At 46.2% G+C, this 15,318-nt stretch overlaps 1 protein-coding gene across 3 annotated transcripts; it reads right to left on the minus strand.

The window, feature by feature from the left end:
• Window positions 1-423: 423 nt before the first annotated feature.
• Window positions 424-15,285, minus strand: zc3h11a (zinc finger CCCH-type containing 11A). 3 transcript variants are annotated; one of them, XM_085159098.1, is made up of 17 exons: window positions 15,166-15,285; window positions 13,936-14,006; window positions 11,233-11,357; window positions 11,026-11,145; window positions 10,587-10,710; window positions 7,604-7,768; window positions 7,457-7,522; window positions 7,183-7,356; window positions 6,922-6,981; window positions 6,736-6,834; window positions 6,586-6,648; window positions 6,026-6,502; window positions 5,334-5,389; window positions 4,788-5,253; window positions 3,667-3,827; window positions 3,375-3,553; window positions 424-1,512 (listed from the first exon to the last, which is right to left on the minus strand). In XM_085159098.1, exons 3-17 carry the CDS (start codon window positions 11,284-11,286, stop codon window positions 1,293-1,295), a joined length of 2,484 nt encoding a protein of 827 aa, XP_085015224.1. In that variant the 5' UTR covers window positions 11,287-11,357; window positions 13,936-14,006; window positions 15,166-15,285; the 3' UTR covers window positions 424-1,292. The 3 variants fall into 3 exon arrangements, with proteins under 3 accessions (XP_085015224.1, XP_085015223.1, XP_085015225.1); XM_085159097.1 differs by having other exon boundaries at window positions 14,857-15,279; XM_085159099.1 differs by having other exon boundaries at window positions 1,395-1,499; window positions 3,365-3,553; window positions 13,936-15,279.
• Window positions 15,286-15,318: the final 33 nt, after the last annotated feature.

The raw sequence follows: 15,318 nt of genomic DNA on the forward strand, positions 1-15,318 counted from the left end.
GCACTACCGCCACCAACTGGCTTGGAGGGTGGACCAGAATTCGCTCATACCAAATAATCAAAAATGAATTATCAAACAAATACAACCATATCGTCATGTCTCTGCATACAAATTAGTCTTAGAAACTGAAATAAAGCCATAAAACTTTCCCATCTGGAGTTCCTGTGCAATAAATCCTTCCTTTCTATATTTATTCTGCAGGTTGTTTGTAAAATCTTTATTAACATTTCTGGTCGGCCTTCTGAAGCTGGCCAATGATGAACCAGAGTCTGACTTTGACACCTTTTTTACTCAGTGGAAATTACCTGGTCACAATAGCTCCAACATGGTAAGAACGCAAACTGACATATATATATATTCAGATTCAGAAGACTTTATTTATCCCCAAGGGGCAATATAGTAAATAATAAACAAGAATTCGAATTAATTTAAAATAATTTTTATTTACACAATAAATGTACAAGTCACTCTGAATAGTCAGCCTGTGTGAGAGGGTCAGGACAGAGACAAAGTAAGCTGATCTACTAACAGACCAAACAAAAAATCATCTCTAGGCAGTACTGCTAAAATCAAAGCCCCCCCCCCATTTCTTTTTTTCATTGTATAAAGAACATAGAAACATGTGAAACAGTCCCTGAGCTGTTCATAAATAACAAACCAGAGTTCTTGCACACTGACACCAACTGTTCCAGGTTAAAAGGACGTCCGTTACTAAACATAAGAGATGAAAGAAACACACATTAATAAAACATATAGAGTGAGTGCAGTCACAGGCGGGGGATAGACTCGATCACATGTGAAGGACTGCACACACGCCTTTCCAATAAATTAATTTAAACGGTGATCATCGTAGTTCTGTGAGTCCTCGCTGAAATCAAACGGATCACGATGTGTGAACAGGCTCGTCCACTCACAGAACAACACATAGTTCAGGTGCATACACAGTACACAGATATAACTTCTCTCTACATGAACAGCATCCACTCAACCCTGGGATCGTGGTAAGCACATCTCTAACACGACAGCTTTTGTTGGAGTGGGATCATAAACACACATGATGAAGAGGACTGAGGCCCTGCAGAGTAATTCCCCCATCATCACATATTCACCTGAAGAGGAAATTATAGTCTGTCTTTGAGAGAAGATGATGAAAAGGTAAAGAGCAACATATGGACTCATAGGTTAAAAAAAGTTACTTTAAGAAGGAAATACATCTAAATAGCCCAACATCTACCACGGAGCAGAGTCCCACAGCCCAGAGAGACACAGGGCCGACTGCTGATTGGGTCCTCTCAGCTGTCAATCATTTCAGAAAGCTCTTGCAGCAGGTCGTCCTCTCCGATACTGGGGTCCACATCATCATCAAGGTGGTCGTCAGTAAACTCATTGATCAGCTCCTCGAAGTCGTCCATGGCAGAGGTGGAGGCAGCGGCGCTCGAGGTGGAGGCAGCCCGGGATGCTGCAGTGCTGAGCCTCCTTGATCTGGGCTGAGAGGGGGTCTTCTGTGCTGAGCTGCACGACAGAAAGCCTTGTTACTTCATTTCACACAAACTCAGAGAAAAACTGACAGAGAGGAACCTCTTCACCAACAAAAACCACAGGTCAGACACTCGCACAGCTCACACCCGTGGCTCACGGGGTTGCCATGGAGCTTGCACCCGGTACCAAGATTGGGTACCAAGCCCCTACTACAACTGAAGGTGCACTGAGTGCGAGAGCAGCCAATCTGAAAAAGAGGATCATTTTTCACCCAGGATGAAACAAACATCCATGAGTACATCAGGAGACGGCTACCACACCGCACGCTTGGTGAATACCTCACTGAGCAGAAACCCAAGAAAGAAGAGGAGCGAGGAGAAGAACAGTCATGGAAGGACAGGACTCTGCACGCTATGTACCACCACAGGAACAAGCTCTGAGCACAGATACATGGAGGCTGGGGTCTATCACACCAGGCAGGACCCCAGGCTGTGGAAAGATGAGACAATCCAGCACATAACAGCAGGGTGCAAGACGCTAGCAGGCAGGACATACATGGAACACCATAACCAAGTGGCCGGCATAGTGTACAGGAACATCTGTGCCGAGTGTGGGCTGGAAGTAGGGCTGTGCGATACGACCAAAATCTCATATCCTGATATAAAACATCTATCGTCCAATAACGATATAAATCACAAAAATTTTACATTTTCTGTAAAGTCTGTGAATCTCAGCAGCTCGACTTGTGTGACGTGTTTCCAGCTGTGCGTCATGCAGCTGGAGTCGAGTGTTTTAACGATGCATGAAACATTTTTAGACATAAGTTGTAACGGCGCCGTTTTCTTTGTGAGTATTTATTACACGGCGTGCTGCGGGGAAAAGCCTGTTCTAACGTTTGAGTCTAAGGTTTATTTTTTAGCACCTGGCGTCTTTTTTACTTCTCATCAGTAAATAATCTGCTCTTTCACGTGATTCAGTTTATTTTGAAAAGTCTCAACAGGATATTGAGCTTTATTGTGAAAGTTTTATGTGGAACATAAACAAGCGGACAGGCCATGGTGTTACCGTCGTTGTTGCTAACGACGACGCATAAAAACAGGCGCTTGTCGTCCGCAGTGTGGTTATATTAAATCTGAACTTTAATAAAGCCACTGCAGTGACATCAGAAACATGAAAACAGCTGTAAACAGTTTATTTTGCGACACCACGAAACAAACGACAGAGTAAAATGAAACAATGTTTTTATATCGTCATCTGATATATATGGTTACATCGAACAGCCCTACTGGAAGTCCTGAGGTCAACATGGGAGACAAGGGTGGTGGAGAATGACCGAGCTAAGATCCTGTGAGACTTCCAGATACAGACGGACATGGTGGTGGTGGACAAACAGAGGAAGACGGCCGTAGTGATGGATGCAGCGAATCACAGCAACACGAGAAGCTGGAGAAGTACCGAGGGCTCAGAGAAGAGCTGGAGCAGGTGTGGAGGTAACAGTGGTCCCAGCAGCAACCATGAAGCTCAAACAGGCTCAGACTGGTTTCCCAAACCTGATAGTAAGTGTACTGTAGTCAAACGGCGTCCATAGTTACTAGATAGCACATTTGATGTGCCGTCAACAATGCAAAGCACCACATCAGTGTGGACCAACATCTCTGAGGAATGTCTGCAGCACTGTGTTCAGTCTCTGCCACCAAGAACCAGCAGGAAACACACATCACAGTAATGACTGTTTCTAATGAAGTGCATACCAACATAAATACTTATTTTCTACTGTCACTTGGTACTTTTGTTCTTTCCCCAAAGCCAGACTGGGAATGAAACCAGTGAGCACTCAGCTGGGGCAGCTTCCTCGAGCCCGAGCCAGCAGCACACTAACTCTGACTCTTGTTTACCTTTGGGGCACCGTGCAGGACTCTCTGGTGGTCGCACCGCTGATGGGCAGACTGCTCTCTGGGCCTGGACTCTGTTTGAAGACGGGGACGGTCTGAAGCTCCTCTCCTGTTGGGCTGGAGGCAGACTCCAGCTGGGTGAAGTGACCCCGCGGAGCATCCACGCCGGTGGATGGGAGAGTCTGAGGAGGCAAAGCAAATTCACATTAGCCCCTCCTCCTTCATTTGTGTGTGCAGGATTATCACAACAGAAATTAAACGTGAGCTGCATCACACTGAACACATGCACCCTTACATGTGTGTCACTGTTTCGTGGCTCCTCTTTCAGTGCAGAGCGGCTGTTGAGAGGTTTAACAGCAACTACAGCAGACTGCTGCGCCCCCCGCCTCCTCTGGCCAGGCTTCACCAGCACCGCAGGCTTCATCACAGATGGTTTCACGTTCAGCTTCGGTCTCTCTGGAAGTAAAAGTAATGCCGATCAAATGCTTTAGTCTGCAGAGACGTTCAGATCCTGCCTCACACCATAGTTTGGTCACTCTGGTTTGGTCACATGCTTCTGTTTCTTTTCACACTCCAAGAACTATCAGAGCGAACCCCAGAGTGTCACTACAAACTGTTTGTCTCAAACTAAGCATGCACCTGCTGGCTGGGTCTGTTTAAGGTCAGCTTACAGTGCAGGGAAAGGACTATTTGACCCCCTGCTGAATGTGTATGTTTGCTCACTTACAAAGAAATGAGCAGCTTCTAATTTGTGTTTACTCCCTGCTGGCAGGTACAACTGTAAGACTTTTCTTTTAGGTGGTCACCGGGTTTAAGAAATTCTCAGGAGGGGTTGTTCTTGCTCGGCCACTCAAAGCTTCAGTTCCTCCCACAGATAAAGGACCAAACACTGGCTCAGGTGTTCTGGCAGAGATGTTACCGTGCACGGCCCACTCCATGCAGTGGAGTCACTCTGCTCCCTGGCAGAGCTGCTGGACTGTGGGATGGTGCTCCTTCAAACACCGTGAGTCAAACTGATGATAGAGGACTCGATGTTGGTGTCAGCGACCACGAGCCTTCTCTGCATGGTGTTCATGTCCACTGGCAAAGTAAACACGGCTCTGTAAACGACTGATTCTTATACAGCGCTTCTCTACAGGGGGACTCTGTGGGTGTGAGTTAATCCACGATGGTACAGTTTAACTACACCACACCAACGTATAGCTTTTATGTGTTTTCTGGATTCCTGGTTGATATTCTGCCCCTCTCCATTAAAACCATCCCTGGCTGCTCCAAGTATCCTTGGGCAAGACGCTCAGCCCGTGGTGCTCTGATGCATCCACCCGAGTGTGCATGTGAGAGAGAAAGCAGCTGTGCATAGATAAAGTGCTTTGAGTGCTGTGGGAGCACTTGGCTTAGAAAGATGAGTGACAGTACCTTTGGTGTCTGCAGTGTGCTCTGGGGGCTCCTGATTGGTGTCCGTCGCCTCCTCAGCAGCAGAGGCTCCTGTCACACGAGGCTGCTCGCGTGGGGACAGTGCAGTGGACGCCTTCTTGTCTGGAGCGACCCTGGAGCTGGACCTTGTCCCGGCCCGCTGTGGTGAAGAGCTCTGCACAGCAACAACAGCGGCTGCTGTTTCAGGAGCGGCCACGCCGTTTCCAGGCGGTGCAGCCGTTGACCTGAGAGTAATCAGCTTGTGAACAGGAACTCGTGGAGTTTTGGAGGAGGGCGAGGAGGAGGAGCGCGGTGATGAAGGAGCCTTCCTTTTGAGGGTACTGCTGGCATCCTGATTGTGAGAAGGCTCCGGTTCTCCCGCTTTGCCTTGTTCCAACATTTCCTGCTTTCGAAGGCGTTTCTCCCGCATGATCTCCTCAAAGGTCTTCACCTTGATGTTGTTGCTGGTCTACAGAGAGAGAAGATTAGCAGTGCCAACAGCCTGATGACAACGAGAATAACGCTGAAGAAACAGGAAGCAGACAGTACCTGTGATTCAGGAGACGGACTTCTGTGTGGCTTCTTCTCTGCTGCGATGCTGCTAGCTAAGATCAACATAAGGTTCATGTCAGTGTTTCAAAACCATGTTAGGAGGAAACAGACTTTCCTATACGGTCTACACTCTCTGTGTGATTTATGACCCTCGTCCAATCAAATGTCTGTAACTGGAAACAGGCATTGTGGGAGTGAAGAGGAGACCAGCTGCAGCAAAGGCAGGTCTGATTTATGACGTCTATCAGCTGTGGATACATGTGTGCTCTTCTTTGGCTGGTTCAGTGAACTCTGCAGACCCTTTGGACTCTGAGATCTCTGGGCTTTTAGAAAACCTGTGGTTTGCTGGGGCACATGATGGCTCGGTGGTTTGTGTTGCAGCACGTGGCGCTTTGCGTCAGGGGCACGCGGTAAGCATAAAAAGGCCTTTATGGAGCGGCTTAGTCTCGCCTCATTTCAGCCATTTTACAGCAAAACAGCAGGACTGAACAACAGAGCATCTGTTCACCCACCCTGGGGAATCATGGCCTCGTCACGGCCTGTGCTACAGTCTTACCAACAGTTCATATAAATGTCAAGTGTTACCGACCAGTCAACACCAAACGCCATCAGAAAGACACTGAAACAGGAACAGATGTGCATGCACTTCCTGTAATAGCACAGATGTAATATGCAAAAAGCAGCCTTACTTTGGGGCGCCAGCTTCTTAATGCGCAGCAGGCGGGGCTTCTTGGCGCCGCTCTCCTCAGCGTCAGACCTCTTCCCGTTTTCAGCGTCCGCTGCCTGCTGGAGCTGACTCCGTGCTGCCTTCTCCATGCGGATTTCTTCCAGGGTCTTTACTCGAATCCGGCCCACGTTGGTGACCTCGGGCCCAGCTGTGTGGGCCTCCTCCGGGCTCTGATCTCGCTCTGCGGTGTGGTTGACCTCAGGGCGGGGCTTCTGCTCCAGCTCCTCCTCTTGTCTTTTCTTCTTGGCGTGGAGAATCTCAGAGAATGTTTTGACACTGCAGATGGAGGCGATGGCTCGCTTTGTTCCAGTGCTGGCTTTGCTCTCGCTGACTTTCTGGTTCTCGGGCTGGGACCTCACCGCCTTCTCCTGCTTGATCTCCTCCAGAGTCTTGATGTGGATGAGCTCAGGAACCTTCTGTGACGGCGCACTGCTCTCAGCTGCAACCATCACAACACGTTGTAGCGCATGGCTGTGATCTATATCACTCCACAATCAATCTGAGCTCGTATCAGCTGCTTACCTGGTTGAGTCGGTGCAGCAGGGTCACAAAGCAATCCAAGTCTTTCCTTTACAGGTTTGAGAGCTGAAGAAACAGGAGACAGACGAGGCTTCAGTGTGAGTGGCAGCATAACGAGTCAGAGGCTGCAGCTGCAGCTCTTACAGCACTGACCTGTGTGAGGGGGCAGGAACGGTTGGTCCTCATCCACCACCCTGCCCAAACGCTTAGCCAGACTCCTTTTCAGGGGGACATCTTCTGCACTTCTTAGATCTATGTCGAGGACGAGCAGTGAGCTTTTAATCTCTACATCATCACTCACAATCGTATCTGACAGCTGCAGCGAGAGAGCAAGTTTACCAGCGCTGTTGATCTTTCTCCCAAGTCTTCTAGTCACACTAACTCTGGCTCCTCCAGGCGCTTCAAACACCAGAGACATGAGAGTTAACACACAGAACATGTTCAAGTAGATCTGCCTCAGCAGCAAACAGGAGCACAGCCCACCAACGTTACACAGAAGACTGGGAAGACTGGGAAGACTGGGAAAACTGGGAAGACTGGTCACGATTTGGACAACATTTGGAGGATCAGAACGAGCAACGTCCAAGTTACACTTTTTACCATCTCTCGAGTCAAACACATCTGGTCGAAACAACGTCTGGATGTTCTCTTTCTCCACACTGGTGGATGTTTGGGTAGTCTGGAGGGGGTACCCGGCCCTCTTCATGCTGGCCTTCAGGGCTTTCCTCAGCCGGATCTCCTCCAGCGTGCTCACTCCAAAGTTCAGTGAATCGTCTGTGAAGACAAAAGGTTTCAGGATGTGTGAGGCTAAGAGGCTGAACTCACAAAGCCAGATACGATGTGAGGTGTGAGCTTGTGTCTCTCTGCTCTGCACCTGATTTGGGCAGCTTTCTGGGTGCAGGGCCCCCCTTTCCCTCCTCTCCCTCTTCTGAGAACTGGTCTGAAAGACATTCGTGATGAGAATCAAAAACATTAACTTCATTGCAGAAATACATGTTTTCTAAAGGCAGATTCAGCTCACCGTCCTCATCCTCATCGTCGTCTGCTGGATTGATCACGACTGGTGGGTGGGTGGGGCTCGGCACCGGCTCCTGCGTTTCAGTCTTCACACTTCTGAGCTGAGGGTTCACGCTGGCTGCCGGGACAGTCTGTTCCTCGTGGTGCTGTTCCTCCTCCTTCTTTGCATCTGGGATGGTAACAGCCATGGTCATTAGTCGGGCTGGGCCACATCATACACGCTACGAGAACACGCATGTGCAGGGCCTTTGTTTTCATACATGGCAGAAAAGCATGGCGGCGACAGAGAATGAGAAGGGCGAAAGCGGATCGTTGAGTGAAACGGATGAAGCAGAACTGGTTTGTAAAAACGCTGCAACTTCAGTGGGGCTGCCACGATTACGTCGAGTATCAAAGTCGTCACGACTGATTTAATAGTCGACGCGTCGTTTGAAGCTTTGTAAGATCACAAAAGACGCAGGAATAAGTAGCAGGATTTAAGAGTGTAATAACGGACTGAGACAGAAGATGGCAGCACTGCATGTACAAGGATGCCAGCTGCCGTTAAACCCCGAAGAAGAAGAAGCTGTGTCCCAGAATTCATAGCGCGAGCTGTGTCCCAAAACGTCGGCTGCATCCTTCGGAGGACCCGGCCTTCGCGGTCTACGTGGGCCGGGTCCTTCAAAGACCGAGAAGGACGGAAGTGCGAGGCTGTGAAATGTGACGGTGTAGCCTTCAGATCTGCGTCACCGCTGTCTCGGTGGAGTTTAATAAACTCGCCGTCTGCTCCTTGCTGTCTAAAATATAACAGGACACTGGAGTAAACTCTGGACCGTCTCACACGTCTGTTTAATCAGTTTTCTGTTTGACGTTTATTCAGCTGTGTGAAAACCACCCAGGGGATTAATAAAGTTTTATTTAATCTAATAATCGAATAACTTTGATCTCAGCCAAACTGATTTACTCAGGAACAAATAAAACACAGAAAAAAGCCAAACAATAACATGTTTAAGTTATCTAAGTGACTTATATATCATGTTTAACCTGAGTAGGGAAAGAGCGGGGATCTGAAAACGATGACGCCGGGAGTCCGGTGACCATTGAACCCCCCGGCTAGCTATCGAGCTAGTGGGTAACAGATGTCTCTGAACACGTCGGCACACTTTTGAAAATATGTGGTGTCTTGATAAACTGAGCAGATATTTGATGTTTACACAGCTACATTCTTGCCTGAAAACATGTTAAACGTTTATTTTGGGACCCAGAAAGAATAATAAGAGTAATATTAAAACTTAGTAGCTGCCGCCGTTGTTGGAAACTGGAGTTTGGCTGGGCCACGCTATCAATTCTGGGATATGGTGGACCACGAAGGACACACCCGACCCATCCTTCAAATTCGGGGAAATGAAGGACGCATTTGAAAGAGTCGACGAATTGGGACAGCCTTTGTCGCCTGGCTGTGGCGTAATCGGCCTTCAAATGCGGCCTCCGGAGGATGCAGCCGACGTTTTGGGACACAGCTGTGGCCCAGCTCAGTTTCCAACAATGGCGGCAGCTAGTTAGTTTTAATGTTACTCTTATTATTCTTTCTGGGTCACAAAATAAACGTTTAACATATTTTCAGGCGAGAATGTAGCTGTGTAAACCTCAAATATCTGCTCGGTTTATCAAGACACCACATATTTTCAAAAGCGCTCCGACGTTTTCGGAGACGTCTGTTAGCCACTAGCTCGATAGCTAGCCGGGGGCTAGGCTAACTAGAGCCGTGAGAACACCGGACTCCCGGCAAATCGTTTTCAAACACACCGCCGTCTTTCGCTACTCAGGTTAAACATGATATATAAGTCACTTAGATAACTTAAAAATGTTATTGTTTGGCTTTTTTCAGTATTTTATTTGTTCCTGAGTAAATCGGTTTGGCTGAGATTAAAGTTATAGTTTTTACACAGCTGAATAAACGTCAAGCAGACAGCTGATTATCAGAAGTGTGAGATGCTCCAGAATTTACTCCGGTGTCCTGTTATATTTTAGATAGCAAGGAGTTTATTAAACTCCAACGAAACAATCTGCAGATTTCATTAAAATTTAATAAACTATCATCTTGTCTTTATTTTTAGTTAGCACATACCTTAAACACTTAAAGCTGTAAGCTAATGATAGTTATATAAGAGCAGATGCTGCTGGTGCAATAAGCTGTACGTTTTACGTCCAATGGATGATGATCTGATTAGTCGACTATCAAAACAATCGTTTGTGGCAGCCCTAAACTTCACTGGTGTGGAACTGGTTTAGCTTTCGTCCGTCAGATACACAACAAAGCACTATTTTTGGTAGCGCATGCTAGCGGGCCGTCGTTATTACCGTGTTGTTTGGAAAATACGGCGCACTTTCTGAGAGTCGACAGAGCCCCTTATAATCCCGTGTGCCTTATGTATGAACTCTGGTTGTGTTTACTGACCTCGAAACGATGTTATGTACACGGCGCTCAAAAATCTGTCAAATGTTTCAGTACGACTTTGCTAAGCTACGAAGCCGCACCGCTTGATGGATTGTTGGAGCATTACGGCTATCGTAGGCGGAGCCTCGCGGAGTGATACGTACTGTGCTTCAACATAATGTTACCGTATTGTGTGTGTTTAACCTCTTTTTAAGTGTTGTGGATATTATACATGGTTATGCTGAGGATATGTCGGCCAGTTTCCACTGGAAATGCCTTTTGGTTAAACTGTCAGTGAGGAATTTGCATTTGCACTGTTACATTTTTATATAACTTTATATTTTTTTATTTTGCACATAAAAAACAGCTGCTTGTTTCAGTGGAAATACATTGATGGTTTTCCACTAATAAAGTTGTGGAGTTGTAAAGCATTTTGTCTCGTGTCAATTATATCGTCAGTTATATCGTTATCACACATTTTCTAATGTATATGGTGATAAATATTTGGGTCAGATCGCCCTGCTCATCAGCATCTTGCTGTAGTGGATGTAAAATGTGTGTTTAAACTCACTTTTATCAGGCTGGACAAAGACGCCTTCTATGCAGCGAGGCTTTTCATGGTAGAAGGCACAGTGTGGCTTCTGGCAGCCTGCCGGCTGCTTCTCCCAGTAACACGGGATCTCCTTACGATTTTTCTGTTGTGATGAGAAACATTAACATGTAAACATGATGTGGTGTCCATGTGACATCGTGAAACAACATGCATGAGGAGAAAGGCTCCTCGCTCTCAGAGGAGGCTCAGAGCCGCCCTCTTGTCATGAATGGCTCCTCCTAACACTCCTAACACACACTGTGACACCACTCTGGACTATGTAGCTTCACATTGTAGGAATCTGAAAGAAGGAGTCAGGAGTGGAGATCCTGGTTTACTCTTCAAGACACACACAGCCTTGACTGGGCAAAGCCTGAAGGAGATGGCTTCAGCTTTCTTCCATTTACATTTTGCTTACCGTTATTTCCATGTGGCGAAACTTGCAGACGGCACGAAAGCAGCGTCCTTCCTCCCAGAGGCTGCAGGTGGTCTCGCTGCCCATGGCTGCCTCGCAGTGTCTGAACGGACAGCTGTCTCCCTGCACAGACAAACAGTAAGCTCGGACTCCTCTTTCTGGTCACCAACACTTTCCAGCCCAATGTGTGCATGTAGCAGGCTCGTTTACTTTGCTGCAGGTAGAATAGTAAAAGAAGTAGCAGTCGTCTCCATGGCTGGTCATAGTAAAGCTGTAGTAAAGGAACGACCTCTAAACCCAGCAGCTGCTTCTCTTATGGGCCGACAGGAACCTCCCTGACAACACAGAGCAAACACACATCACATCTCAGACCAAACCAGCACTCTGGATGCTTTTCAAGGGAACAGGGCTGTTCGATAGAATCTATCGTTTCATTTTACGCTATCGTTTGTTTCGTGGTGCCGTAAAATAAACTGTTTACAGCTGTTTTCATGTTTTGATGGTCGCTGTAGTGGTTATATTAAAGTTCTCTTTCTCTTATATTTAATGTAACCACACTGCTGACGCACAAGCACCTGTTTTTATGCGTTGTCATTAGCAACAACGACGGTAACAGCATCGCCTGTCCGCTTTTTTATTTTCCACATAAACCTTTCACAATAAAGCTCAAGATCCTGTTGAGACTTTTCAAAATAAACTGAATCACGTGAAAGAGCAGATTATTTACTGATGAGAAGTAAAAAAACACGCCAGGTGCTAAAACATAAACCTTAGACTCAAACGTTAGAACAGGCGTTTCCCCGCAGCACGCCGTGTGATAAATACAAAGAAAACGGCGCCGTTACAACTTATGTCTAAAAATGTTTCATGCGTCGGTTAAAACACTCGACTCAGCCACATGACGCGCAGCTGGAAACACTTCACACAAGTCGAGCTGCTGAGATTCACAGACTTTACAGGAAATGTTACATGTTTGTGATTTATATCGTTATAGATGTTTTATATTTATATTTTATGTTATCAGACGATAGATGTTTTATATCAGGATATGAGACTTTGGTCATACTGCACAGCCCTACAAGGGAATATTTAAACGCTCAGTGTCAGTGTGTACCAGGAACAACACAGGCACGCTGCGTCGCCCAAATGTCTACTTTGGTTTTTGTAAACAAACAAAAGAAAAACAGACATTACTTGGATACTTTGTTTAACACAGAGCTGTGTATGAGCCAATGTGTGAGCGTTTCACCCATAACTGCAATACATTCAGGAGCAGCTGTGGATGAAAAGCCTCCACACACTGATACACAACAGCAGCAGTGATGACAATGGCCTAGTTTAATGTGGAAGCACACACACACACACACACACACACCGTGAGGACCAAACAGCAGCGCTGGTCCTGCATTAATAGAAGTCAAACTCGCTGACCTGAGAGTCGTTAGGCTGGACAATCAGTTACTACTCATATTAACTCCATCACACCGTCTTGTTTTCAGCAGCTCAAAGACGTTGCATCAAAGCGCAGGGCGAACCTCACAATACTGATGTGCTGCCATTTCTTCACCACAGCCAGCACTGTAATTGTATCCGAATACTCGATTGAATAATCGATAAATTAATCGCTTACTAAAACAATCGACAGCTGCAGCAGTAGTCTGAGTACAGCCAGAGCTACAGAATGACCTCCAGCAGGCCGCTGATGTGAAGGTCTCTGATCAAACAATCAGAAACGGACTTCATGAGGCTGGCCTGAGGCTTGTGGTTTGCCACTGACCTCCAGGTCCACCACTGCTGCCCTACGCTGCTGCAGTGGGTCCTGGGATCCTCCTGCTGCACGACAATAACCACAACATGTCCCTGTATATGTAATCAACACATATGCAAGACTGCATTCTTCCATTTGTGCAACATCTCTAAAGTTAGAAATATCCTGTTTCAGAGTGACGCTGAAAAACTAGTTCATGCATTTATTACTTCCAGGCTGGACGACTGTGATTCATTATTATCAGCATGTCCAAAAAACTCCCTGAAAAGCCTTCAGCTAATCCAAAATGCTGCAGCAAGAGTCCTGACAGGGACTAGAAAGAGAGAGCAGATTTCTCCTGTTTTGGCTTCCTGTTAAATCCAGAATTCAAAATCCTGCTCCTCACATACAAGGTCTTAAATAATCAGGCCCCATCTTATCTTAATGACCTTGTAGTACCATATCACCCTATTAGAGCACTTCGCTCTCGCTCTGCAGGCCTACTTGTTGTTGCTAGAGTATTTAAAAGTAGAATGGGAGGCAGAGCCTTCAGTTTTCAGGCCCCTCTTCTGTGGAACCAGCTTCCAGTTTGGATTCAGGAGACAGACACTATCTCTACTTTTAAGATTAGGCTTCAAACTTTCCTTTTTGCTAAAGCATATAGTTAGGGCTGGACCAGGTGACCCTGAATCCTCCCTTAGTCGTGCTGCTGGGTGCTCCCCATGACACGATGACTGTTTCTTCTTCACTCAATTTTTAATTCAGTTCATTTTATTTATAAAGCACCAACTCCCGACGTGCACCCAGCACTTCCACAGAGGGTCTTTGTCAGCCTGGTTCTGCTGGAGGTTTCTTCCTGTTTAAAGGAAGTTTGTCCTTCCCACTTTTGCCAAAGCGCTCATATGATTGCATTCTTTACTTTACAATAGAAAGTGCCTTGAGGTGACTGTTGTAGTGAATTAAGCACTGCTAAGGTCACCGAGGACCAAGTTCAGCAGCACTAAAAATCCAAATAAAGATACTTAGGGTCAAAGATATTTGACCACTTTGTAAAAGTTCACCAACTAGATTTCAAGTCAAACAACAAGAAAACTTAAACAATTTGACAAATTTGTAGAAAAGCGAAAATAGTGCAGTGAGAGTAAAGCTGACCTGTACTCGTTTACCTGAGGTGGTAGAGAAGTGGTCTGCCTCGAGTGCACAGCTGGTTCGGAGTCTCCACAGTAGTAAGGAAATCCTGAAGGAACACTTGATCCATGAGATAAGAGGAAAAGTGGGGTGGGTCTCCCAAAGACATTAGTCTTCCTACGACATCCCATTTCTGAGACATCCTGATCTCTGCCAAACCGCTAAACAATACTGATGCTGATGCAATAAAGTCCTTTGGCCATTGCTTGTAAATCATCATTGATACTATTTGGTGGCTACTGAAATAAATAAATAGGGGGACATAAACAGCATGAACAAGAAAAAAATAGAAGAAACTCTAAGTGACGTGGGAAAAAAGTTGAGAAAGGTGGCGTGGGTGGTGGGGAAATCCTCAGCTTCTTCTTGGGCTTGTTGGCATTTTACACATTTTGTGACATTTGAATGCTGGAGGTTGGGAGGAAACCCGTGCAGGACTTTCACGTCTTGATTACCAAATGCTGGAGAAAAAAAAAAGTCTTCTGCCAATCAACTGGGGGCAAATTATCCGGATCCAGGGATCCCCAAAGAGGGCCAAGAGGACGGGTTTAAACCTACAAATACATCAGAAACACTCCCCGGGGAACTGAACAGTGGTTATTGAAAGACAAACAGGACAAACACTTCACACAGCAACAGGAAACAAGTGTGCTCGGACACACTGACACACTCTTACACTTCAAGTGTCTCATGCAGGAAAATCTACAAGTGTCGTTTTTGGGAGGCTTCACCCTACACACGGAAGCCTGCCAGTGACAACTGGCCTTAAATATCATCGTCATCTTAATTAGGACACAAACAGCAATTAAACTGAAACACTCAGATAACAATAACGAATCTCAAACTCGAGGGAAATATGAATTTAAAGACCAAGACAGCCAAGAAAACATTCACATACTTACTGTTGAATTACAAAAAGTGTCTCAAAGCTAATGAACTACGTGACTCCCAGTCGGAAAATGCCTTGACTTTATAGCTAACCTGGCTAACTGGTGTCTAGTTTAAAAATGTGAACTCTTAAATTATTATGATTAATAGGTGAGCACTGTTTAGCTCGTGTACATAACAGAGGCCTAGCGAAACCTTGGACGGTTAGCGACCTTATCGTTAGCTAAGCGTTCACACGGCCGTTTATTACCGTGGTATTCACGTCCGTGTTTCAATGTAACTACATACATATGATGTAAACAGTGTATGTAGTGTTCAATTACCAGTTTAAAATTTAAAAAGATATTTGAAAACTTGTAGAATATAGCAAGAAAACTCCGAACCCGCTCGAAGAAAACCAGAACCGCTCTCTGACTCAAGCAAAATGGCGACGGTGGAACACAAATACGAGGGGGCGGGGCTGTGTGCTGTGTTCA

The sequence above is a fragment of the Neolamprologus multifasciatus genome, chromosome 5 (assembly GCF_963576455.1).
Source record: "Neolamprologus multifasciatus chromosome 5, fNeoMul1.2, whole genome shotgun sequence".
NCBI lineage: Eukaryota > Metazoa > Chordata > Actinopteri > Cichliformes > Cichlidae > Neolamprologus > Neolamprologus multifasciatus.